Source organism: Pelodiscus sinensis, chromosome 11 (assembly GCF_052426305.1).
Source record: "Pelodiscus sinensis isolate ZL-2025 chromosome 11, ASM5242630v1, whole genome shotgun sequence".
Classification (NCBI taxonomy): domain Eukaryota; kingdom Metazoa; phylum Chordata; order Testudines; family Trionychidae; genus Pelodiscus; species Pelodiscus sinensis.
This window is the reverse complement of record NC_143062.1, coordinates 51,621,725-51,646,684: the sequence shown is the minus strand read 5'-3', so window position 1 is coordinate 51,646,684 and position 24,960 is coordinate 51,621,725. Positions and strand designations below refer to the sequence as shown.

The 24,960-nt window shown below is 52.5% G+C and overlaps 1 protein-coding gene across 2 annotated transcripts in view; it reads right to left on the bottom strand.

Moving 5' to 3' along the window:
- ACOX2 (acyl-CoA oxidase 2) overlaps positions 1-23,358 on the bottom strand; it is a 31,803-nt gene extending 8,445 nt beyond the window's left edge. Inside the window, exons 1-13 of one of the 2 annotated variants that reach the window (XM_075938403.2) lie at positions 23,214-23,358; positions 21,613-21,790; positions 18,767-18,929; positions 14,482-14,633; positions 13,520-13,627; positions 12,097-12,216; positions 11,440-11,555; positions 10,626-10,798; positions 8,743-8,905; positions 7,483-7,673; positions 5,252-5,413; positions 3,927-4,032; positions 964-1,181 (exon numbers count right to left, since the gene is read on the bottom strand). In XM_075938403.2, coding sequence (XP_075794518.2) covers positions 964-1,181; positions 3,927-4,032; positions 5,252-5,413; positions 7,483-7,673; positions 8,743-8,905; positions 10,626-10,798; positions 11,440-11,555; positions 12,097-12,216; positions 13,520-13,627; positions 14,482-14,633; positions 18,767-18,929; positions 21,613-21,772 — 1,832 coding nt within the window. In that variant the 5' untranslated portion in view covers positions 21,773-21,790; positions 23,214-23,358. Of the gene's footprint in view, positions 1-963; positions 1,182-3,926; positions 4,033-5,251; positions 5,414-7,482; positions 7,674-8,742; positions 8,906-10,625; positions 10,799-11,439; positions 11,556-12,096; positions 12,217-13,519; positions 13,628-14,481; positions 14,634-18,766; positions 18,930-21,612; positions 21,791-23,040; positions 23,174-23,213 lie in introns of those variants that run through there. The other variant, XM_089781289.1, reaches the window with a different exon arrangement.
- Between the last annotated feature and the right edge of the window lie 1,602 nt (positions 23,359-24,960).

Below are 24,960 nucleotides of genomic sequence, written 5' to 3'. Positions count from 1 at the left end.
ACCAAATGCAATTAATGGGTAGCAGGTTTAAAACTAATAAAAGAAAGTTCTTCTTCACTCAGCGTGTAGTCAACCTGTGGAACTCCTTGCCAGAGGAGGCTGTGAAGGCTAGGACTATAATAGAGTTTAAAGAGAAGCTAGATAATTTCATGGAGGTTAGGTCCATAAAAGGCTATTAGCCAGGGGATAAAATGGTGTCCCTGGCCTCTGTTTGTCAGAGGCTGGAGAAGGATGGCAGGAGACAAATCACTTGATCATTGTCTTCGGTCCACCCTCTCTGGGGCACCTGGTGCTGGCCACTGTTGGCAGACAGGATACTGGGCTAGACGGACCTTTGGTCTGACCCAGTACGGCCGTTCTTATGTACAGGTTGACCTCCCTGGTCTGGCACCCTGGAGACCTAACAAGTCCTGAAGGATGGGATTTGCCAGACCAGGGGATGTCCCCTGCCACTGACCTCCCCGTCCTGCTGCCCCTCGCTGCTGCTGGCTCCTTCTGTCCTGCTGCCCTCCGACCCCACTGCCCTTGGGCCCTCGCCCTCCTGCCACTTGCCAGCTGGAACTCTCTGGTAGTTGTGTGTCATCATCACAAGCCTTCAGCTGCCATGGCCGGAGCTCCCCACCACACTGCCTGGCCTCTCTGCTGCACTCCTGCTCCACTGCCAGACCTCTCTGTCCTTGGGCTCTGTGGTCCAGGAATATCTGTGCTGCTGCTGGACCATGGAATTTGCCAGACCAGAGAGTCCCAGTTTAGGGAGGTACACTCTGTATTTTAAAAATGTCTTGCTTGTGTTGGTAATAGCTATCAAAATAAAGCTTGCACGGAAGACTTGTGTACATCTGACATCTCATCAGGCTTGGTGATGATGACACACAACTACCCTTAACAATGATTAGTTAACAGCATGTCCCCCTTTTGGGGTGGGGTGCTGCTGTACAATGTATTAATACTTTTGTAGCTCACCGAATGACAGCGAGTAGGTCCAAGTAGGATGCAGTCACCAAATCCATTTGGTCCCCAGATATGTACCCATCATGCAGGAAATCTCCCGTGTTTGAGAAGATACCATGTAATGCAAAAAGGTCACAAAGGTGTTTCATAATCTTCTGGATTTCAGCCTCGTTTGTAAGTTTCTCCACGGTATCTATGAAGTTTTTCACAATGATGTACTGGCAGTGAGCCTACGGAAGAATTACATTCAGCTATGAATGCAGCCTTAGAAATGTCCCCAGTGATAAGTGTTCTGCTTAGTGACCTAAACCTTCCAGGAAAGGGTGTAAAACCTTTCACGTTCACTGGCTATTTTCTGTCAGCGTTTATCCTTTGTCCTGGGGTAGGTCAGGCCATTGGCATTCATGTTGACATGGCAGAGAAGCGGGGACAGTAACAGTCATCACCATGATACTGGTAAAGATTAGAAAAATGCTTCTGAACCCGGCTTACTCATATTCAAATATTGTCCGTAGGCATTGCAGGCCACCGGAATGGGAGCAAGGCACTGAAATCCAGCACGCTGAGCCCAGTGAGGCTGGCTCCTTGATTATATGTGAAGTGTGAGGGGAAAAGAAATCATTTAACTGCAGTAGCATGCAGCACTCAGCCTTCCCAGCGTTGGGGGAGTCAGCCCAGAACTCCACTTCACTTTCACTCTGGCTCTGCCAAGCTCCCTGACCCGATTTGCTGACTTACAAATCCCGTCCGTCTCAGCGCCTGATGTTCCATTCTGCAGGTGCTAGGGCATTCCTGACCCGTACCCCCGTCCTCCAAAGCATGGACCGTTTCTCCCTGCCCCCTGCCAAGATCCTGGACCACAGACGTGAGTGGGGTGTTTGCTCACTGATCTGAGTGAGCGCAGGATCCGGCCTGCAGTCCAGGGTTGTGCACAGAGCAGGCTCGATGAAAATGTTTTGTTTATTGTCCTTAATTCCTGTCTCGGGGGGTTGGGACAGGAGAGGACAGGCTCCAAAAGGAAAACCTGCACTTATTTCTCCCCATCTGAAATGTATCCATTGGATGCACTGGGCAGCTTTTGGGAAAACTCCTAACTCAGAAAGCTTTCTGCCATTCCCACTGCTGCCCAGAAAAGAATTCTAGTTTTTCAATCGTGCCTAATAAATGCTGCACGTTTTACTTATCAGAGCCGAGTTCCCTGTTCCACTGAGGTTGCCTGCCGCTCTCCCATTTACCAGAAACAGGGAGAGCACACACGCTAGGCAGCTGATGGGACTGCAATGCCATTACAGAGAGACAATATTACTCATTGTGGATATAGTTACTTCTGCTTTTGAAAGAACACACTTCTCTGGGCGATCATAATGCACTGGTTCTTTCCAACATGCAATTAGCACGAGAGAAACAGTCTAATGTTTTCTAAAACATTGGGCAGTATTTTGCTGATGGGAAGCACTTGCACTGTTAGGAGCTTTGGCTCTGGATGCAGCACAGTGGGTGCAGTTTCCTGTTAACGGGAGTATCTAAGCAATGCTGCTGCATTTTCAGCGGTCAGTTTCCTTTATGCTCCACCCATGTAAGGGATCTACGCTTTGTCCAGTTGGAGTAGTATGCTCAGCTTCTGCGTGAGTCTGTCCAAGTACACATTGCAGAAGAAATTAAACATTTTCATTTTAGTAGAACAATTGAGCCAGGGATTTTTATTTTCAAAAATGCTCTCCTTTAGATAAAATGGGAGCAAGAGGGTAACTATTTTATGTAGCTGCAGCAAAGCCTGAAACTTTCTAAGGCACTTTTTTTCATCTGTTGCCTACTAGAGATGTACAGGTTGAACCTTTCCTGTCCAGTACCCTTGGAACCAGACCAGTTCTGAACGAGAGTTTTCTGGACCATGGGAGGTCAGTGTTTTCTAGCAGCATTACCTATACATCCACTGCTTCCTGTGCTTTTAAAGGACATGTAGGGACAAATGAGACCTCACTAACAGCACAGAACACCGTAAACAAACTTTATGGGACTGCGAAAAACTTGCCCACATCCATGAAAAGTGGACATCCAGCTAAGTAAAATCATTCTGGATGATGGCTGTTTCTGGATAAGAGCGATCTGGACGAGAGAGGTTCAACCTGTAATGAAATCCCAGGTGTTTTCATTTCCCCCTTGAATGCAGATTCTCTTAATGGTTCCTCTGTTGTGCTCTCTCCACACTTCAGCTATTTAACTCAGCTGTCTCGGGCAAATTTCAGTTTGAAGAATGTACATTTTGCCTGTCTGAATCCCCCATCATTTTCCTCAGGATATACTGTGCCTTTCGGGTCTCACTAAGTTTTCCTTTGTTTTCTTTTAAAGTAGAAACTACAGTATCAGACTTATAACTTCTTTTTTTTTTGCGGGGGTGTGAGTGGCGGTATAGAAATACCTTTTAAAGCTAAAAGGAAACAATAGGCCTAATTCACCCTGGCAATTACTCCGAGACTTCCACAGACTTAAGTCAGGGTAAATTTGGCCCAATGACCGTACAACTTTTTCTGATTCTAGCACCGATGTCAAAGGGACATGAATGGACGTTTTCAGCAGCAGTTGAGTTCAATGGTAACTGGAGATGGTGCATTCTGGGGTACAGGGAATGGAGGTGGAAGCTAGTTCCTCTGCTACTGGCTGGTGCATGACCATGGGTGAGTCTCTTCACCTCTCTGTGATTTTGCTTCCCCTCCTGCCCCTTGTTTTCTTGACCATAAGGTCTCTTGGACAGGAAGTGTGTTTCTCAGTGTTTGTACTGTGCCTAGCACAATAGGGCCCAGATCTCCCCCGGGAGCTCTAGGTGTCAGTGGCAGGGAGCAGAATACGACAGAATAGGTGCTTCTGTCAGAGGAACAGTAAATAATGTTACTGGGTCTGTTTAAGCTGACCATGGGTTCTGTTGTGTGGCGTTAGCCGTACCTGGCAGGGCTCATGAATACTGGACTTGTACTGACCTTCGCAGCCTGTACCAGCTGTACTGTGCACCTGTTCCATGCCACGTACTCCTCAGCTCCGGACTGAATCAAAGCCTGTAGTTTGGCTGCTGCCGTGCTGAGGAGCCTGGGGAGAAAGTTGTGTCTTGAGTACATGTCTGTAAACACACACTATACACACCACGGTACGTACCCACCGAGCCAAAGGCATTCTGAAGGGAGTACTGGAAACGAATTTCATTCCACCTATTCTGAAAGCAGAGCGCTTTGGTCAGGGAAACTGAAACCATCTAACCACAAGTCAAAGAGGAGCACTCGGCAGGACCTCCACCCATAGCAGCTCCCGTCTCTGTGTAGCTGGGACCCATGTGACGTTTCCTTAGCTTTGGAAGGAGGTGAGAGAGTGCAATGGATTTAAGGAACTGAAGTGACAGACTATTCAGTACATGAGGCCAGATACAGTTCTAAGACACTGTAGCAGGGCTACTCAAAACACAGCCCACAGCCTGTTTGTTTGCAGCCTGTGGTGCAGTTTGGATTTACATGGGGCTCAACACGCGGCCCGCAGGTGGGAGCCAAAACAAAAGTAGTCAATAGAATGGTCTTCAGTTGATATGCGTTTTAGTAGTTAAATTCCTGGACTGTCATTGCTCATTAAAAGTGCCATCATAGGGGTGGAAATCAGATAAAAATTGCTTTTTATTAATATCAGCAGAACTGACTTAAATGGGGCCTGTGTGTTGTGTAGTCTTGCCTTAATCTTTGTATTCATGCCTGTCAGTGTGAAAGAAGCTATTTGCATATATTTGCATGTTCATGGAATTACACTTAAGTTGCAGCCCTCAGCATGTGTTGTAAGTATCATTGTGGTTCCCGGGGTTTCCAAATTTGAGTCGCCCTGTACTACAGTACAGATCTATGTATGTGGCTTGCTAGGTTTTCCTGGGTTCCAGAGACGGGGATGTCTCCATCTGTAAGTGTGAGGACGTGTATCGTTAGTGCTGATCTGCTGTAGTACTCAGTGGCTAGAAGCAGAGTTGGAGCTGCATTGCGTTGGGGCTGTACGGACAACTTGAAGAAGGAATTAAGTTTCTAGCATCTGATGCTTTATCTGCATTTAGAAGTTTAATATTAGCAGGGTCCGGAGCACTAAAAACTGATTCACTTGCATGGGCACCATGAGGAAGGGGCAGAATCTTCATTTCAGCAGGAACAGCGTCACACTGTCTCCTTTAAGCTAAGAAGCCGATTTTGGTGGCTTCCGTATTTGTGAGGAAGGATTTGGATTCCAGGGTTACCTGAATGTTAAACTGAAGACGTTTTTCCTTCAGTCCCTCTTTACTGACCTGCTTGCTCTGCGCCGATAGGCCTCCGCGTAAATGTCTGGTTTAAGCAAGTCTGCCTCAGTCCTGACCCAACACTTTCCGGAGTTCATTAAAGACAAATAGGCCACAGACGGCGGGGTGGGCTGGCCGGCGTGAACTGCTGCAAGGCACTTTACCAGATACCTGGCAACAAGATAACACAATGGGCTCTTAGCATGGTATGGTTCCAGAATGGCAACAGGCCTGAAAGTGACCTCCGCTGAGGAGACGTGAGGGTTCTTCAGCAGAAGCCAGACGCAAACCCGGGAAAGGTATCTGAATGCGTATCGGGTCACGGTGAGAAACCTGCTGGGTTACTGTCAAAATGTAGGACCCTTTCTCCTCTGGTATGAGGTGAGGGGAATAGAGGAACCTCCTACCCATCACAAGCTCCCGTCTCCTCTTGTGTGCCCCCCTTGGCTGTGTCCCATTTGACATCCGCCTAGCCAAGCAGGGCTGGACAGGTCCTACGCCAGGTATTAAGCCATGACTCCCTTCGGCTGCTTCGTAACCGAAGCTGCTTCTCCCCTCCTTTACGGGAGACCAGCGCCCGGCCTCGGTGCACACAGCTCAGGGGGAGAGCCTGGCTTCACTGGTGGACTTCAAACTCAGGCTGAGGGCTTAGTTTCCACATTAGGACATTTAGCCTTAAAGTATCTGTCCTTGGCGCATGCAATGGGCTGCCCTGGACCAGTTCTGTGCAAGCTACTGTAAGGCGTCACGTGCCTCTGCCTGGGGGGAGGGAGGAGCAGTGAGTTACTGCGTCCCACCAAAAGTCGGAAGCATTGTGTTTTCTGTGTGGTGTGTTTAGTAATCTCGTGATGGCCCTGGCTTTCTGTAGCACATGGGCAGCAGCAGGGTGAGCTTCCCCACAGTGAGCTCAGCCCCAATTTGGATGGACCCTCGCCCGGAGTACCTGGCATAGACAGAGATCATCTGAGTGCATCCTGTCTGTGACGGTGCTGCCCACAAACGCCGTGGGTGGGAAGTGGCGGGTGGATCTCTCTCAGGGCGAGAGCTAGATCTTCCCGCTTAGTTAAAGCCTCAGAGGGGTTGCCATGTTAGTTTGTAACTTTAAAAACAAGGAGTAGTCCTGTGGCTCCTTAGAGTATCGCGAGCTTCCGTGGGCAAGAACCACTTCCGCAGATGAGCTGGAGAGGAATAACGGAACTCCTGCTATTTCCCTCCAACCCGTTTAGGGAAGGGCGTGTTTTATTACCCCAGTTAGGGGTTAGCACTGCATCTTTACTGTGTTTTATCCACTGCAGGTAATGAATGCGCTATGTATCCAAGGGAAAGCAACATCTTTGGAATTTAACCATTATTTAAAATGACCCTAAAAGGCAACATCTTCCAATGGAAACTCTTCCCCGAAGTCTTATCGTGGGGCAGGAGTATGTTAATTTCACCTCCCCATGACAGGATCTTGAGCTAAGCACCTGTCCAATCTGTTTACAAACCCCCATCCTGGAATCTGAAGCTACTAGGGACTGGCACAGCGAGAAGGGGACGGCTGGGTAGGCTCTGACTTCAGTTGGGTGGGCAGTGATGGGGAGTGGGAAGGGGCCAGGAGGGGGGGATGGGAGGAGGTGCCTGGAGCAGGTTGGGATGCTTGCACTGCTGCTGCGGGGCATGGGGCTGGGGTGCCTGAGCACAGCAGGAAGAGCCTAGAGTGTGTGCAGGTGTGATTATTTCTATGGCATAATGAGCCCGGGAGGGTTGCCATGGGGCTGTCTCTAGAACTCTGATCCGGAGGGGCCCCCCCTCACGCACGAAGGATGACACGCTGGGAGTGTGTGTGGACCACGTGGGGGTTCTGCAGTCTCTCCGCTGGCTGTTTAACAAGCTCCTTCCACCTCTTGCCACCAAGCAGTACAGGGGGCCCCAGGGGTAGGGGCGGGGCGGCCTTGCTGGGAGAGCTGCGCGGGCTTCCCCACTCCGCCTGCCCCCTGCTTCTGGCGGGGAACGAGGTTGGGGTGCCAGGGCCCGCCCCATGTGTGGCCGGGAGCAGAGCCAGGACTGCGGGTGGGTGGGCCTGCCAATAGTTACTCCACTGGCCGGATGGTGACGTGTCACCCTTCTTCCCTGCCTGCGGGGGTGAGAGCCGAGCAGCCTGTGAGAGCTACTGCTGTCGGGCCTGCTCTGGAGAGGGCGCGGCAGGGCGAGAGAGGACGAGGAGGCAGGCGCAGACACAAACAGGGCCGTGTAGTTACCTGGCCGTCTGCAGGAACAGAACAGTGTTGTCCCCTTCATAAGTGCAAGACGCAGCTACTTTAGTATACAGAAAAGGGAGTCCGCTCAGTGCAGAGTAGCCGTGGCCTCCGCAGGCTCTGAGGCAGACCTCCGCTCCTGCCGTGCAGTAGTCTGTGATGATGGCTTTAAGGCCTGAGGTGAGTGCGTGAAGCTGCACAAAGCAGAGAAGGCGTTAACTGAGAAGGGGTTGCATAGTGTTTCTGTGATAAGGGCATTCGAAGTTGGCAAAAAGCTGAATTATAATCTCCGGTGCGTCTGACCGTGTAGCTCCTCCAGTGGCGGGGACATGCAAACTCGGGCCCGGTTTCTGTCCAGCTCACACCATGTGCACTTTTTACAAACGGTGCTGCCACGTGATTCATAGGCTGACTACGTGGCCCTACCGTGCGTGGCCTCACAGCAGTCTGATGCTGTGGGCAGGAACCAAAAGGTAGCTAGTTTGAATTAACTCTGCCCTGCAAGCTTGGTACATTTAGTTCATGCTGCAGCATGCGCCTGGAGGCGTCACAGGCTCTGGCTCCCTCATTTCTCTAAGGTGCTCAATCCCCAAACCCTGCTCCAATGCCACCTTGCCCACCTCTTTGTGCCCCCGCCCTGCCACTCTCTGCCCCACTGCACCCTGTCTCCTGAGCACCCACCCCTCCCCCAGTGCCTCCCACACCCTGCTGAGCAGCTGCTGCGGTAGGTAGGAGGCGCTGTCAGGAGCTGATGGTGGCTGCCGGTGGATACTGAACCCGTTTTTTTTCCTGAGGTGCTCCACGGATGGGCCAAACAGCAGGGCCATAAAGAAAAGCACATTCCCAGAAGGGACGAGTGTGATCGTCTAGTCTGGCCTCAAATAGATTCCACCACCTGTGTGCAGAAGGCACCTTCATCCTAAGCCCAATGTACAGGCGCTCCAGGTTACACACTGGGTCTCAGCCCAGAAGGGAACATTATCTGGAGCATGGAAAGTCACAAGTGAATCTTTCGAGCCAGTCTGAGCTAACAGCTCATTGAAGCGATGTTTCTTCAAGCTCACACACCCTCCACATGCTGTCTTTTGCATGCACGTAGCTGAATTTCCCGATCTGAGCTGTACCCTCACTGTGGGTCTCAGGCAAACAGCCCAGAACTTCTGTTCCCAATCTACCTACTGGGGTACTTTGTACGTTAATTATGAGATCTGGGGATCTCTGTGCAAACAGTCATGATTTTTCATTACTTTTGCTGCAAATTACCTCGGGTAGTGAATCAAAGTTCCCCTCTCTGATCTCTGTGTACCCTTTGCTGTAGAACTTGTTCACGTAGGCATTCATGAAATGCAAGGCATAGGCTGTTGCTAGCAGAGGTAGTAGCTTCTGTTGCTGAGTCTGGTAGTCTAGGATTTTTGCCTCTGCCTCCCTGGAGGAAGATGTTTTATGATAAGGTATGAAAGCTGTGGACAGCAATACTCATTAGTTTAGCTTCCAATGTCTTTCTTATCTAAGGAGCCCCAAGTATTCTTGCTTTGCAAGCAGGATCTCTGGTCTGAAAGCAGCTCACAAACTCACCCGCTCCCGCCACCGATTTCTGCAATAAAGGCACAGAAAGTGAAGGGGCTTTAGCAAAAATTCCTTTTCAGCCAGGGAAAGAATAATAGAAGACAGACGGGAAGAGTCCTAGCAACAACTTCCTTATGCAGCGACACACACGTAGATTGTCTTGCGTTATTAACTGGCCAGTCCAAATGGTCACGCTGCAAAAGCTCCCTGGAATACAAACTGTGTATTTTTAATGTGCAATGTTAGATTAAAATGAAAAAAGTAAAAGACCCCTAGTCTGTGGGTCAAGCCCTATTCCCCACGCCCTGAAGCTGCCACGGCCAAGCTGCTGTGGCTGGTGGGAGGGAGTAAGGGAGCGTCCCTTCCACAGGCCCCAGCACCAACCTGCCATGGCCAGGGAAAGGGGCCCCTCTTCACCATCCCCAGCGTCCTCAGGTTAGCCCAAACCACATCCCTGAGCACCTCTTGGAACTCAAAGCCCCCAGACCAGATTTTACACCCCCTTCTGCACACCAAACCCTCAACCTTCAGCCTCATCCTATAGTCTGCACCCCAACCCTCTGTGTCAGCCCCTCAACTCCAGCCCCACACTAGAGCCCTCGCTCCCAGCTGGAGCCCTCACAGTCCTGCACCCCAGCCCTGAGCCCCTCCCACACTCAGAACTCCAGCCCCACTCCCGCACATGCATTTTGGTACGTGCACCAATATGCAGGTGATGTCTCACATGTCCCCTCCACACTGGTGCACATAAGAAAACTCATTCCACTTGGGGTAGGTCAAATCAGAGGGAACCGTGGCCTACGTGTTTACGAAAATATTTGGACCTTGCAGCTTTTCTTAATGGTCTAATTTATTCTTCACTTTGTTTTGTCTTTAGTTTTTGTCCAGAATTGAGCTTGACAATGAAACTAAACAAGTCAGCTTCCTATTAGCAAAGTGGTGCAGTGATTGGCTTGCACAGTTGAACGAGGCTTTGTTTTCACTGGAATTCTTTTAAAAAACACCATGAGACTGTTCAGTTTTGGGTCTAGGCCAATTGGACAACAGCCGACTAACACAATCATTACACAGGGACTTATTCGAATTCTGCACTCTATACTCTAGCTATCCGCTAGGAACAAGGTAGGTAAGGTAGGGCCTTTTCTGGGACCAGCTGTTGGCGAAAGAGAGAAGCATTTGAGCTACGCAGCCTTTTCAGGGTTAACAACTCTGTGTTCACCAGGGAATTGGTTGAAGGTCTCACCCATTAACAGAATGGGGTGGAAGAAGAATTCTCTGCACCATCAGCGTTTTGTCAAGATTCAGCTGGATGACAGAATCCTGAAGGGAGGCCAGTCAGGGAGAATATAACAAGCGATCTTTCCTGGCTGCTGAACACACAGAGCCGGGTCTCCTCTTGGACCATGGTTGTGAATGGGGTCGCCTAGGCACTGGCTGGAAGGTGGCAATTTCCTTCCTCAAGGAGAAAAACTGGTCACATGGGGACGGGCTCACGTGGGAAAGGAAACAGGAATAAAATAGAGAGGGGGGGCACCATGTGACTCTGCACCTGTCCCCCTTGTTTATCCACATGCCTTTACCCGGGGTTCAGCTTGGACTGCCGGCGAACCACGGAATATCTCACAGCGATGGTGCAGGCCTTCTGCAGCGCGGGTATAACTTCCACCCACAACATCTCAACACGGGTCACTATCATGGTCAAGTAGTTAATCTTATCAGACCCTCGTTTCACGTAGGTGCCATCTGGTAGAACCTAGAACGGGAAGTACAGAGTAATAAACGGCGCCCTGGGAGGCGAGAGCTGTCAGTGGTCATTTTGCACTGGCGCTAGGGAGTCCAGACAATAAGAGAGAAAACACCCGTTTTAAGATGCATGCGCTTTCTTCTGCTGCATGAAATGCATCTGGCCTCGTCCCAATCCGTCTCCCGCGAGTGGTAGGTTGTGACCCCAGGCAGGTCGCTCCAATAACAGAAGAGAGCGCGACAATCCTGCGTGTGCAGAGGATGTGACTTTCCGCACGGCACCAGCTCTCGCACGCCGTACGGGTGGGATCGTGCTGCACGGAGGATGCTATTTTGCTCTACAACATGGCACCCTCCACGCAGCGTATGTGGCGTGTGCGAGATCACGCTGCAGCGAGGGTGCTGTTTAAATGACGTCCTGCCTGGGGCTGCGGGAAGCAGGCTATTGAAAATGGGGTCATGCAGGGAAACTGCTTGAGGGCTGCTGCCTCCACTGCGAGCATGTAACGTACAGAGAACATTGCGGCTGCAGGGAAATCCTTTCCTCCTCTGCAGCTCCCACTGATGTCAGCTGTCCCAGGAGAACATTTTGCCCTAAATCCAGACGTTCTAGAACTCGGCCTGCGGGTGTTTGTAATTTAATGCCCCTACCTGAGAGAATCTTCCCAGCATGTTTTCTCTGGGAATAGTGACGCTTTGCAGCATGAGGTAGCCATTGTCAATGTGTTCAAAATTCATTTTGGGACCGATGTCTCCCACAGTAACCCCTAAGGAAAAGGAAAACGAAGCCGGTTTACCTCCACTGGCCCTCCCGTTTTCTTAACACTTCAATAGGGTTGTAAATCTTGCGCGCGGTAAAAATCCAGCTCCCCGGACCCTTCCTTGGAAGAACTTTTCCCACCGAGGGAGGGGGTAACTGAGCCCCAAGGGGGTGGTTTGTTTGCCGTACCCGTCTAGCTACTTGTACGCGCTGCCTGGTGACTTGGACTCAAAGGTTAATAGAGAAAATGGCCGCAGACGCCCAACTAGGGCTCTTGACATTTCACTGTGGAAAGTAGGTTTAGGCTGGAGCTGCCAGCGGGATTTGGGGAATTATAGCTACGTGTGGCCACGTTTCATAGCCGTAAGCATCTCATGACCTGCCCAGAAAGTTCAGGGATAGCTTTACTAGTACTTGGTCCCTCGTTGGGGCAGCTGTCAGGTGGCCGCATAAACAAAACTCACAGCCAGGATTGTAGAAAATACTTTGTGAGGGAAGTGCACAAGGCACCTGAAGAATCGCTCTCGGCAGGACCCGGAGTCACTTACCTGGTGCAGGCAGGTGGTCCCGAAGGCTGCGGATCTGCACTATGAAGGGATGCAAGCCATAGCACTCTCCTTTAACGTACAACTGGGCAAAAACCACAGCATGGGTTGCCGATCTGCCCACTAGAAGGGAAAAGAGATGCGATCCGTTACATGCTTGCACAGTTAAATGCCGCGGACACAGGTGTTTGGCATAGCCCAGAGTGGTCGACAGCGAATGGTTTCTTGAGGAAGATGGGATCTAGTGGATTGAGCGGGATCTTGGGAGCAGTTCTCCTCGCACTGCTCATTTTCTATGCTACCCTGTGCAAGTCACTTCCTCCCGGGCCTCAATTTCCCTCGGAAATGAGACCGGCTCGCCTAGGCAAATAGTTACATTGTCCACACAACTTGTAGGCACGTTGCAATACTACTGAAGAGCTAAGTGAGGCATAGTCATTGCACGGGGCTGTGCAGCCGGGTGTGGAATGCTCCAAGCACCCTCGTGCCGAGGGGAACCTGAGACACTGGCTTGAGAGTATGGGTCCTGATCAGTGTTCCCTCTAATGCTTTCCATCCATGTGTGGAATACATTTTATGGATGCTGAGGCATGTGCAGACGTGCACCACCGGGAGGAACACATGCTGCTGGCTGTGGGGGGCTCTGCTGATCAGCTGGGCAGAATTTGAATCTCTCCTGTGTGGCCGCCCACTCGCTCAGCTTCCTGGAAATATTGATATTCTGCACTTCTGTAGCTTTCCAGACACGTGTGAATGTGGCCTCACTATGCCCTGCCAGGGGTACTGGGTGTTATCCCAGTATTGCAGGCAAGGAAACAAGCACAGGATGCAAACGCCCTGAGCCCCGGCTCCTTTCTTCTCTCTGACCAGAAAACTATTTATTCCTGCCTGCCTGCCTTCCGCCGCGAGCACAAAGCCCCGGCTCTTCCCAGTTTCTCTTTTCTCGTGTACATTGGGACAGCCTGCCACCTGCTGGCCGCAAACCGACTGCAGGCTTCATTCCGATCCGAGAGTGCCCCGGGGGAGATCTGACCTGGAGTGTTGCCGAGGGTAGTGACTGGGCCGCATAAATGACCCTCCTTCGTCTCAGTGGGCCTCAAGACTGTCATATCACAAGAGTCTCCCAGGACTGGGTAGTTGTGTTAATCGCGCTGGCGTTCCTGGGATTTGCAGGGGTGCTGACTGGCCCGCAGCAGCGCCGTTCGCACAGGCAGTGTTGGGTGCAGTCAGCACCCACCTCCCTTCACCTGTCCTGGCTTTATGGGCGGATCACATCAGTAACGCTGTCGGAAAAACCGACGGGAATGGAAGCCAGCGGAAGCCGCCAGCCCTGCACGTGGGCAACAGGAAACTAATGTCTTGCGGCCACACAGAACCCTCGTGGGGCACAGGTGTACTGGAGTGCAGTTCTGAGTTTGGGACTTACGGTCTCCAGGCCACCACTTCATTGCCGAGATCCTTGGCGTATTCAGTGTGAATTCCTGAGTGGACGTGTCAAAAGTCGCTGTTGTCTCCAAACCCCGAAGAAATGTCCCTTCACGAAGATAAATGGACACAATCCCTCAGGGTCATCTGAGGGACAGACCCCACATCCTCACAGCCTCAGCGCAGAAGAGACACACTGGACTTCCGGTAGCTCCTTAGCTCGCTCTCTCCCCTCCCCCTCTAGCCAAGGCCTCTGCCCTGCAGAAGGATTTGCCAGAGGCTGTGCATTCAGTGTGGGCTCTTGCAGCTCTCTCCATAGGATAATTAAAGCTGGGCCCAACCTGTAGGCTCCTGGAGTCTTTTTACACTACAGTTTTCCTCTGAGTTAAGTTTGGCACTTAATTAGCAGTAGCTGCACCTTTTTGGAGTCTAGTATGGACACTCTCCAAATCTTTTGTGATTTACTCTCTGGTTTGGACCCCAGCCTGGTCTGTGCTACCTATCACCAATGTCCTAGGTGCATCTACCCTTGGTGCAACCTGGCAAATCCCTCTCCCAGGAACAGAAAAAAATACAGTCTCCCAACCAACTCCCTGGACCAAGGTGACCCTCTTGGATCCCAGTTTTCTGGCATCGAACTTGCCTGAATTTTCAGAACCAAAAGGCAAGCATCAGCTTCCAGCTTACTTTCTCGGACACTCATTTTCACAGCCGTCTCTAAAGCAAGAGAGGCTTTTCGCCTTCCTTTGGGACTCTCACCCGCACCACGGATGAACAGCTCAACAGCCCTGCCTTTTTTTGGGTGGGAACGGCTGATTGTTTACAACAGGAGATGCCCTTTGGGACAATCTTCAGCCATGTCCTAAGATGAAGCCCATGAGGCTCAGCCAGTTTACACCCACTGAGTATCTGGGCCAGTGTTTTTCTTCCTAAGGAAACGCTACATTTTCGCTGGAGACTTACCATGTCCCAATTCAGTCTGAGCGTAGGTCCCTATGATGTGGTATTTCTCAGCCAGTGGGATCCACTTGGCAATCTGTTCATCTGTTCCCAGTGCCAAGATGCTGTTCTTAAAGACACGATGGACGTTAAATGCTACGTCTCCTCCAAGTGCCCTGGAAGGAAGGTATGGACAGTGTTCAGCATGTGTGCTAGTTCCAGCTGTGCAAATGCGAAAGGCGTTGTAACCAATCCTTAGCACATGCCATTCTGAGTTTCCATTGTTACCAATCTCTTGCACTGCTTTTGAGAAACAGCACATCTGCACAAGCAGTGCAAAAAAAAAAAAAAATCCTTCAAAGCTGGTTCCATTTTCTCTCTCATAACATATCTTGCTCACAAGTCACGTGTCATAGACTCACAAGGCTCAGGAGTCATCGAGTCCGACCCCCTGCCCAAAGCAGGACCAATCCCAACTAAAACACTCCTCCTTTGTCCTTTAACTAGCAGCGTGGAAAGATGTTGTTAGTAGCACTGAACTGAGCTTCTAAAAACACTATCCAGACCCATAACTCTGTTTTTTATTAACTTTCTTCTCTTTTTACCCTTTCCGCTTCCTTCTATTTAAATCACAAACATACTGGACACCACTGGTTTCAGCTGGAACGGACTGAACCGCATCTGCTGTCGCTTAGGGCTTAGAGAACTTTGAACTTACCTGATGTTTTTAAAAAAAATTCTAGTCTGTTCCCCTGATGACGTGCCAGGCAGCCCCAGTGCCTGGTGCCATCTCAGAACGTTTGGCGATTCCGTAGCCCATAGAAACTTGGATAATCAGGGCTCGACAAACCGCGGCGTGATCTGCTCGCCAGCCCGGCCCTGCGCATGCGTGCAGCGCTGGTGAACGGGGCAAATGGAGCGACTGGCTGAAATCTACTTGCCATAGGCGAGTAGAAACAGCGATTTGTCGAGCCCTGTGGATAATCATTTCAGTAGCACCTGGTAACGTTTGCTTTTGTGAAGTATTTAATTTAATTTTTATCAAATAGAAAAGGTAAGACATCTTCCTTCAGGAGCTTCTTCTGCACAGAAGCGACAGAGTCCTGTAGCACTTTATAGACTAACAGGGCTACGTCTAGACTGGTATGATTTTCCGCAAATGCTTTTAACGGAAAAGTTTTCCGTTAAAAGCATTTGCAGAAAAGAGCATCTAGATTGGCACGGACACTCTTCTGCAAAAGCACTTTTTGCAGAAAAGCGTCCGTGCCAATCTAGACGCGCTTTTACGCAAAAAAGCCCCGATCGCCATTTTCGCCATCGGGGCTTTTTGTGCAAAACAAATCTGAGCTGTCTACACTGGCCCTTTTGCGCAAAAGGACTTTTGCCTGAACGGGAGCAGCATGGTATTTCCACAAGAAGCACTGATTTCTTACATGAGATCGTCAGTGTTCTTGCGGAAATTCAAGCGGCCGGTATAAACAGCTGGCAAGTTTTTCCACAAAAGCAGCTGCTTTTGTGGAAAAACTTGCCAGTCTAGACACAGCCACAGATGTATTGGAGCATAAGCTTTTGTGGGCAAAGACCCACTTCGCCAGATGCATGGCAACTTGATATGCATCTGTCGAAGTGGGTCTTTGTCCATTACAGCTTATGCTCCAATACAGTACATCTGTTAGACTATAAAGTGCTACAGGACTCTTTGTCATTTTTTCAGATCCAGACTAACATGGCTACCCCTCAGATACTTCTGCACAGAAGGCAGCTCCCGCTTGGTCACAGGTGGAAATCTTTGCGCAGGGGAGCTGAGGGTTCTGATCAATCGCCTTAGATTATTTACAATCCCTTGCTTTACTGCAGTGCCATCATAGGCACCTCACTTAAAACTATGGGGCACCTGCTCTCTTTAATAAATGATCATTCCTTTCCAGGAATACAGAACCTTGGAAAGCTTCAAAATCACCTGGGTCGGGCAGTGAGGGAGGGGGAAGAAAGGTGCAAGTGAGTGTTTGAAGGAAAACTGCACTGCATAGCGGTGATACACTTAGTAACTCTTGAGCTGTCTAGGGATACACATTAGTAAAAATGATGTTCAGAACAGTTTTTAGAGACACTTGCTGCTGTTTCACTATCAGATACTGGACTCTTAAGAACGGGCTCTGCGATACTGATTCGGTATGAGATGCAGGGTAGGGACTCAGTCCTCTGCATTCGGGCCCTGTTTCAATAACTCACTTATGCACATGCTTACCCTGCACTACATGACTAGTGCCACGGACATCTGTGGAGAAAGGGGGGTGATCAGGGTGCTGACTGGTTTCCTTTTCCCCACTGGTTGGTAACTTTCTGATGTGAGGAAAGCTGCTGTTTATTTTATCACGGCACTCGGAGTCTAAGGCACTGAAAGCCAGGGAAGCAGCTTCCCCGCTTCGTGCATACAATACACAACCCAGAAACATTTTTCTTATTAGAAATGGAACTTATCCAGCAACTCTGTGAAGTCCCTGCCTCCTTCATGAAGTTGAAAGCGGCGCTGTAGTGGCTTTCTGCAAACCACCTTGTCAGCTCAGACTAGGGCCTCTCCCGAGTAGCATTTTCTGCTTTCAGCTCTGGGCATCAGAACCTTTTATCATTGCTTGTCCCAGGCCGTCAGTGCGCTCGGTCGGTGTTTGCTTCCCACTCTCACGCTTTCACTCAGCATTCTGAACGGGTTTCTGCGTGTCCTTGTGGATTGCTTAAAAAGATCACGAGTTGCAAACCTGCAGTGCCTGACTTCTGCACAGACTAACTAAGCTAGCGCTTAGTGCCTCAGATAATGAGGGGGCTTCTCATTACAACAAATATTACTAGGGATATTAAGTAGCAGCTAATTGAGTAGTGGATGGAATTTGTAGACTACTTGATTAGTCGATAAGAGAGGGCGCTCACAGTGTAAACAATAATAGGAACCGGACACGCAGGTAGCCTGGCTCTTACTACATTTAAACTGCAGAGCAACAGCAGGGTTAGCTTCCGGGACAGCCTGAGCCACGACTAAACAGTCTCAGCTTGTGTCCGCTCCAGGACAACTGCGGCTCTGCCCCCCTGCGGAGACGGTGCTGGGGGGAACCAGCTTTTAATCTCTGGCTCCTACTTCCCCCCTTTGCATGCAAAGGCAGCAAGAGGGGTGGGAAGGGAGTAGTCGAGTGTGGTGAGCAAGACAGGAGGAGTTGTTCTTCCGCTCTGCTCTGTGCTGGTTAGGCGTAAGTCGGAGTACTGTGTCCAGTTCTGGGTGCCACATTTCAAGAAAGATGGAGAAATTGGAGAAGGTCCAGAGAAGAGCAACAAGAATGATTAAAGGTCTAGAAAATATGAGCTATGAAGGAAGATTGAAAGAATTGGACCTCTTTAGTTTGGAAAAGAGCAGACTGAGAGGAGACACGATAGCAGGTTTCAAGTATCCAAAAGGGTGTCACAGGGAGGAGGGAGAAAAATTGTTCTCCTTGGCCTCTGAGGATAGGACAAGAAGCAATGGACTTAAATTGCAGCAAGGGAGGTTTAGGTTGGACCTTAGGAAAAACTTCCTATCAGGGTGGTTCAAAACTAGAATAAGTTGCCCAGGGAGGTTGTAAAATCTCCATCACTGGAGATATTTAAGAGCAGGTTAGACAGACACCTGTGAGGGATGAACTAGACCGTGCTTGGTCCTGCCATGAGGGCAGGGGACTGGACTTGATGACCTCTCGAGATCCCTTCCTGTGCTAGTGTTCTGTCATTCTACCCAATAAGCCTAAGTTTACTGGGTAGTCGACTACTCGAGTAGACGCTCACATCTCTAAATATTGCTAGTTTTGAGTTGCCTCCTCGCCTATGTACCAGTATAGATGCAAATATAAAGCGTCATTATTTCTACTCTTCTTGCCTTCTCCGTTAGAATAACACATCTGTTTGGTTATGCCTTGGAGCCTCTTAACCTTGATATAGCGTAGGGCCATGGCATGTCTTAATCCAGCCCGGGGTGAGTCCCTCCAGGCAGCTCTCCTGGGAAGGGTGTGTGGGAAAGGGCAGGGGAGGAAGCAGCTGCAGCATGCTGAGTCGAGTTTATTACTCTGCAGAAGCCGCTGCATGCTGCTTCTCGAGTGTTCCCTTGCAACTTCAGGCTGATGTTTTTCTCTTCTCCCGGCCCTGTGCTCATGTAAAAAGCTGTAGCCTGTTTGTGTGTGAACCCCTGTCAATCAGCTGCACAGTCCAGCCTCTCACCAACGGGGGGGGGGGAGGGAAGGGTGTGATGCAGGCAGTATTTTGAAAAGAAAAATCACATTAGCAACGTTACCTATAGAAGTACTTTGTTTCAGGCCTGTTTTCTGTCCAGCCCCTTTGCAGCATCTTCTCCTTGAGGCGAACAGCCTTCCTGACTGCTGCCTCGTACCTCTCATTCTGGCTCTGGAAGTACTGCTTTTCTCTGCTAAAGACCGGGTCCCGGTGGATAACCGCCTCTGGAAAGCAGCACAGAAGAGCTCGCTCTGGGGTCACGCAGCTGGGGTGCCTCTGCCCCGCTAGGATCAGTCTCTCAGCAAGCCCTGAGCGGCGTGGGAACGCAAGCGGCTGCCACGGATCGGGTCGTGTTTGTGCCCCCATCTGCCAGGCTGCCTCGCTCTTTGTATCAGTGCATCTGGGACCATCCCGGCCGCTGTCCCATACTGGAGCGGAGCAGTGCCCCGGGGACACGTGCGCCACGCAGAGCAATGCATGCTGGGATGCACGGTACACAGAGAGCTGGGGGAAGGGCCAGCCAAATCAGTGGCACACTTGTAGGTTAGGGCAGAGGTTCCCAGCTCGTTACAAGTTACAGGCCTTCGGGGGTTTGCTGTGTGAGGCTGGCTGCCCGGACCCCTGCTGTGCCTGGGCAGGCAGCCGCCTGGACCCAGACCTCTGCTGTGCAGCTGTCCCAGAGCTTGCGGGGCTGGTGGGAGCCCAAACCCTGGACTCTGGGGTGCTGGGAAGCCACCCTCGCTCCCAGAGCATGCAGGGCAGGCCACCCTGGTCCTGTCCCTTGGAGCCTGCAGGACAGGCTGCTCCAACCCACAGAGCTCACAGCTGCCCTGGCCCCTGGAGTTGCCCCAGAGCCCAGGTTCCCAACTCCCTGGGGCCAGCAGCTCCAGATCCCTGACCCTGTAGGGCTGGCCAGCAGCCTTGACCCCAGACTCCTGCCAGTGACCCCGACCCTGGGCCCTGCAGCTGGGAGCCTGGCAGACCCCGGCCCACCTGTGACCTTTAGCACACAGCTGAGCTCGGCCGCAGCCGTGCGCTAGTTGGGCGGCCACGTGCAGCCTGCAGGAGGAGAACCACACAGACAGGGAGTTGGACAGTCAGTGTCCAGCTGGCCCAGGGAGAGAACAGGGGTCTGAACCCCAAAGAATAAGCAATTGAATCAACGGGCTGCACTCCATCTTGTGTACGCGATGTGGAGTGCGCTCTTTTGTGAGAGCTTGGAACGTTCTGAGCGGGACGGTCGCTGTGAAGTACGTCTACAGCCTGGGGTTATGAACATGTCCTGGCTGCTTTACATGCACCGCAGAGAGGAGCCACTCAAAGACGTGAGTCCTCTGGAGCCGCTACAGAAGCCACTGAAGCAAGGACCTTTGGCCGTTCAGAGAGCTACCAGCCGTTCTGACTAGACTCTCTCCGCTCTGTGCTGAGCGGCTGTTTGCTCCAACCCTCTCACAGGGTCATAGCCGATTAGGGCTCGCAGAGACCTCCGGAGTCATCGAGTCCAGCTCCCTGCCCCAGGGGACCAGCCCCAACTCAATCACCCCAGCCAGGGCTTGGTCAAGCCAGGACTGAAACACCTCTAGGGATGGAGATTCCACCCCCTCCTTAGGGAACCCAGCCCAGTGCTTCACCACCCGCCTAGGGAAATTGTTTTTCCTAATCTCCAACCTAGACCTCCCCCCCTGCAACTTGAGACCGTTGCTCTCCCTTAAATTCATGCAACCAACTCTCAGCTGTGAATTATGACTTTGCTACACAATAGTTTAATTTGTGAACTGTAGGCTCCTGCCTCAGGGCTGATCTGCAATATACGATGCAAACTATCTGCTGTGCAGCTGCAGGACAGGGATGTTGGCCGTGAGCAATCGCTCAAGTGAGCCCCGAAGCTCAATTTCCCTGCAGCCTGCTGTTCTTTAAAATGAAACCGAACTGCCCTGAGACTCCTGGGTGTGCTTTCTAGTGGCGGCTTACAGCGGGAGGCGTCACTGCTCCCGTTCCCAGGCATGAAAAGAGGAGCATTAACAAAAGCAAGTCCAGTAAGTTAACTATAAACGATACTTCACATGGGGGAGGGAGGGTTCATGTTCCAAACCACTCTCTCCACGAATGGCAAAGGGAACCAGGGATGTAGTTAAAATAAAATCCTTGGTTAATATTTTCCAATGCAAATGCTTTAACTGTTCTTCCTACTTTTCTAGCTTTATTAAAGGGCGACCAAGGTTTTTTACGCTGTGTTTTGTGTCAGACTATGATTTTATCAGGGAGGTTGCAGACTTCAGCTGCAGGGTCCCACCCTTCTCACAGTGGCAGGTAGCTCTGAGGTATCCCTGCTGCCTGAGGTAGTGGGCACCCAAACTTTGAGCCACCATGGGGCAGCAGGGGTATTGCCACAGCAGCTGGGGGACTGCGCAAGGACAGAGGGACCCTAGAGTCACTCCACCACTGTCTAGGCCCTTCCCATTTCATCGTGGGTATTTTTAGTAAACACCAGGGACAAGTCACTGGCTTCTGTGAATTTTTCTTTATTGCCCATGACCCATCTGTGACTTTTACTAAAAATACCCATGACAAAATTCTAGCCTTACTAATCGGTTTTGCCTAATTTATTGCACCCTGGCAAATCACTCAGGGATTGTGAGGAGGAAAGTGGAGGCAAGCATGTTTGGTGTAAGTTTGTGTAGCTTCAGTGGTTAGACTGACTGACATCAGCTGAGCAGCCTGGCCCTGAGCCCTGCTCTGGCTGTACGCCCCTAATCACAGCGTCTCTGGTTTAATTTTGTATTGCTGGATCTGAGGAGAAGGCGGCTCGCTGGGTACCAGAGGCAGCGCGGCAGAGATGCAGCAGACACACCAGGGACCTGGAAGTCTCTCATCCAGAAAGCACCGAATGTTTTAAAGCCCACTTACCCATTGCCCGCCGTGTCCTGGTGTTGTCAGCGCCTCCATCCAATACGGCCGTGAGCCTTTCCACGCTGAAGGAGGCAGTCCGCCTTTCGGCTTTGAGGTCAGGATTCACATCTCTGCTAACGGAGCTCCGGAAATAGCCACTCCTGTTCCACTGGGCCATCTGAGTTTGCTGGCGTCCCTGAGAACAGGTGGCACCAATTAGCCTATTGGCCCTCAAAAAAAAAAAAAAAAAAAAAAAAAAAAAAAAAAATCCCCAGGGGGAAGCGCCTCCTATAGCAGCATTTTCATTGGCTGCTTGCAAGTCCTGAGCTGGTCTTGCACTGAACTGATGCTTCAGTGCTGGATTTGTCTGACACAGGGGTATTTTTTGGGACAAACAGAGCTGTGAAAACACCAGCTCAGCCTGGCAGAACCCCGTGTGTACTGGCCAGGCACTTGCTTTCCCCCCTCCGCATTTGCAAACAGAATATTGTGCGTTTTTTGACACGGACATCAAGCACCGACCCGAAGGTGGGGGGAGCAGCCATTGCCTCTGGATGGGTGAATGTTCATGACAATTTAATAGAATATGTGGCTCTGCATGCCTGTTTACACCCCAGGCTACGTCTAGACTGGCATGATTTTCCGGAAATGCTTTTAATGGAAAAGTTTTCCGTTAAAAGCATTTTCGGAAAAGAGCGTCTAGATTGGCACAGACGCTTTTCTGCAAAAGCACTTTTTGCGGAAAAGCGTCTGTGCCAATCTAGACGCGCTTTGCGAAAATGGCGATCAGGGCTTTTTTGTGGAAAACAAATCTGAGCTGTCTACACTGGCCCTTTTGCGCAAAAGCTTTGCGCAAAAGCTTTGCGCAAAAGGGACTTTTGCCTGAACGGGAGGGCTGTGTCTAGACTGGCCAGTTTTTCCGGAAAATCAGCTGCTTTTCCGGAAAAACTTGCCAGCTGTCTACACTGGCCACTTGAATTTCCGCAAAAGCACTGACTTCCTACTGTAAGAAATCAGTGCTTTTTGCGGAAATACTATGCTGCTCCCGTTTGCGCAAAAGAGCCAGTGTAGATTTGTTTTGCGAAAAAGCGCGTCTAGATTGGCCATGGATGCTTTTCTGCAAAAAGTGCTTTTCAGGAAAAGCGTCCGTGCCAATCTAGATGCTCTTTTCCGAAAATGCTTTTAACAGAAAACTTTTCCGTTAATAGCATTTCCGGAAAATCATGCCAGTCTAGACGTAGCCGAGCAGCATAGTATTTCCACAAGAAGCACTGATTTCTTACCCTAGGAAGTCAGTGCTTTTGCGGAAATTCAAGCGGCCAGTGTAGACAGCTGGCAAGTTTTTCCAGAAAAGCGGCTGATTTTCCGGAAAAACTGGCCAGTCTAGACACAAGCCACCAGAGTGGCCATCTTTAGGGCCCGTGGTTAGTTCGGATTAGGACTCACCGTGGGCGGGGGAGGGGTTACGGAAAGGGGGTCCTCTTACGTGTCACCTTAAAAATTCCTTCTCGGAACGCCCCCGCCCCCGCCGAGCCGCTCGCGCCCCGCTGGGCCCCGCGCTGCCACGGCTCGCAGATCCGAAACGCTGCCTCGCCCGCCCGCGCCGAGCAGCCGCTTACCCTGAGCCCCAGGTGCCCGCGGCCGGGAGTCGGAGCGGAAAGGCTCGTGCGCCGGGGGCGGCCGCTTATGACCCCGGCAGCTGAGAACGGGGGCGGCTCCTGGCGGCGGGTGCAGCGAGCGGAGCCGGGGCGGGGCGGGGCGCTGGCCGAGGGCCGGGGCCGGCAGCTCCCGAGGTGACTCCACGAGCCTCGCGGGCCCGGGCTTGGCTGGCCCCGCGGAGCGCTCGGCCCTTCGGGGAGCCCCCGCAGCGGCCTGCGCCGTAGCCCCTTGGCCAGGGCTCGCTCCCCTTGCCGGGCCGGGGGCACAGCCGGCTCTCTGCCCCCTGCCCCTGCCCTGTCCCCCGCCCGCCTCCAGCGCCCTCCGCGTCCGACCCTCGCCTCTCCCTGGCCCCCCAGACACATTCCCTTTCCCCAGTGGCCCGCCACATGCCCCCCTCCCGTCCTAAGATCCTGCCCCTGCCCTGTCCCCCGCCCGCCTCCAGCGCCCTCCGCGTCCGACCCTCGCCTCTCCCTGGCCCCCAGACACATTCCCTTTCCCCAGTGGCCCGCCACATGCCCCCCTCCCGTCCTAAGATCCTGCCCCTGCCCTGTCCCCCGCCCGCCTCCAGCGCCCTCCGCGTCCGACCCTCGCCTCTCCCTGGCCCCCAGACACATTCCCTTTCCCCAGTGGCCCGCCACATGCCCCCCTCCCCGTCCTAAGATCCTGCCCCTGCCCTGTCCCCCGCCCGCCTCCAGCGCCCTCCGCGTCCGACCCTCGCCTCTCCCTGGCCCCCAGACACATTCCCTTTCCCCAGTGGCCCGCCACATGCCCCCCTCCCGTCCTAAGATCCTGCCCCTGCCCTGTCCCCCGCCCGCCTCCAGCGCCCTCCGCGTCCGACCCTCGCCTCTCCCTGGCCCCCAGACACATTCCCTTTCCCCAGTGGCCCGCCACATGCCCCCCTCCCGTCCTAAGATCCTGCCCCTGCCCTGTCCCCCGCCCGCCTCCAGCGCCCTCCGCGTCCGACCCTCGCCTCTCCCTGGCCCCCAGACACATTCCCTTTCCCCAGTGGCCCGCCACATGCCCCCCTCCCGTCCTAAGATCCTGCCCCTGCCCTGTCCCCCGCCCGCCTCCAGCGCCCTCCGCGTCCGACCCTCGCCTCTCCCTGGCCCCCAGACACATTCCCTTTCCCCAGTGGCCCGCCACATGCCCCCCTCCCCGTCCTAAGATCCTGCCCCTGCCCTGTCCCCCGCCCGCCTCCAGCGCCCTCCGCGTCCGACCCTCGCCTCTCCCTGGCCCCCAGACACATTCCCTTTCCCCAGTGGCCCGCCACATGCCCCCCTCCCGTCCTAAGATCCTGCCCCTGCCCTGTCCCCCGCCCGCCTCCAGCGCCCTCCGCGTCCGACCCTCGCCTCTCCCTGGCCCCCAGACACATTCCCTTTCCCCAGTGGCCCGCCACATGCCCCCCTCCCGTCCTAAGATCCTGCCCCTGCCCTGTCCCCCGCCCGCCTCCAGCGCCCTCCGCGTCCGACCCTCGCCTCTCCCTGGCCCCCCAGACACATTCCCTTTCCCCAGTGGCCCGCCACATGCCCCCCTCCCCGTCCTAAGATCCTGCCCCTGCCCTGTCCCCCGCCCGCCTCCAGCGCCCTCCGCGTCCGACCCTCGCCTCTCCCTGGCCCCCCAGACACATTCCCTTTCCCCAGTGGCCCGCCACATGCCCCCCTCCCGTCCTAAGATCCTGCCCCTGCCCTGTCCCCCGCCCGCCTCCAG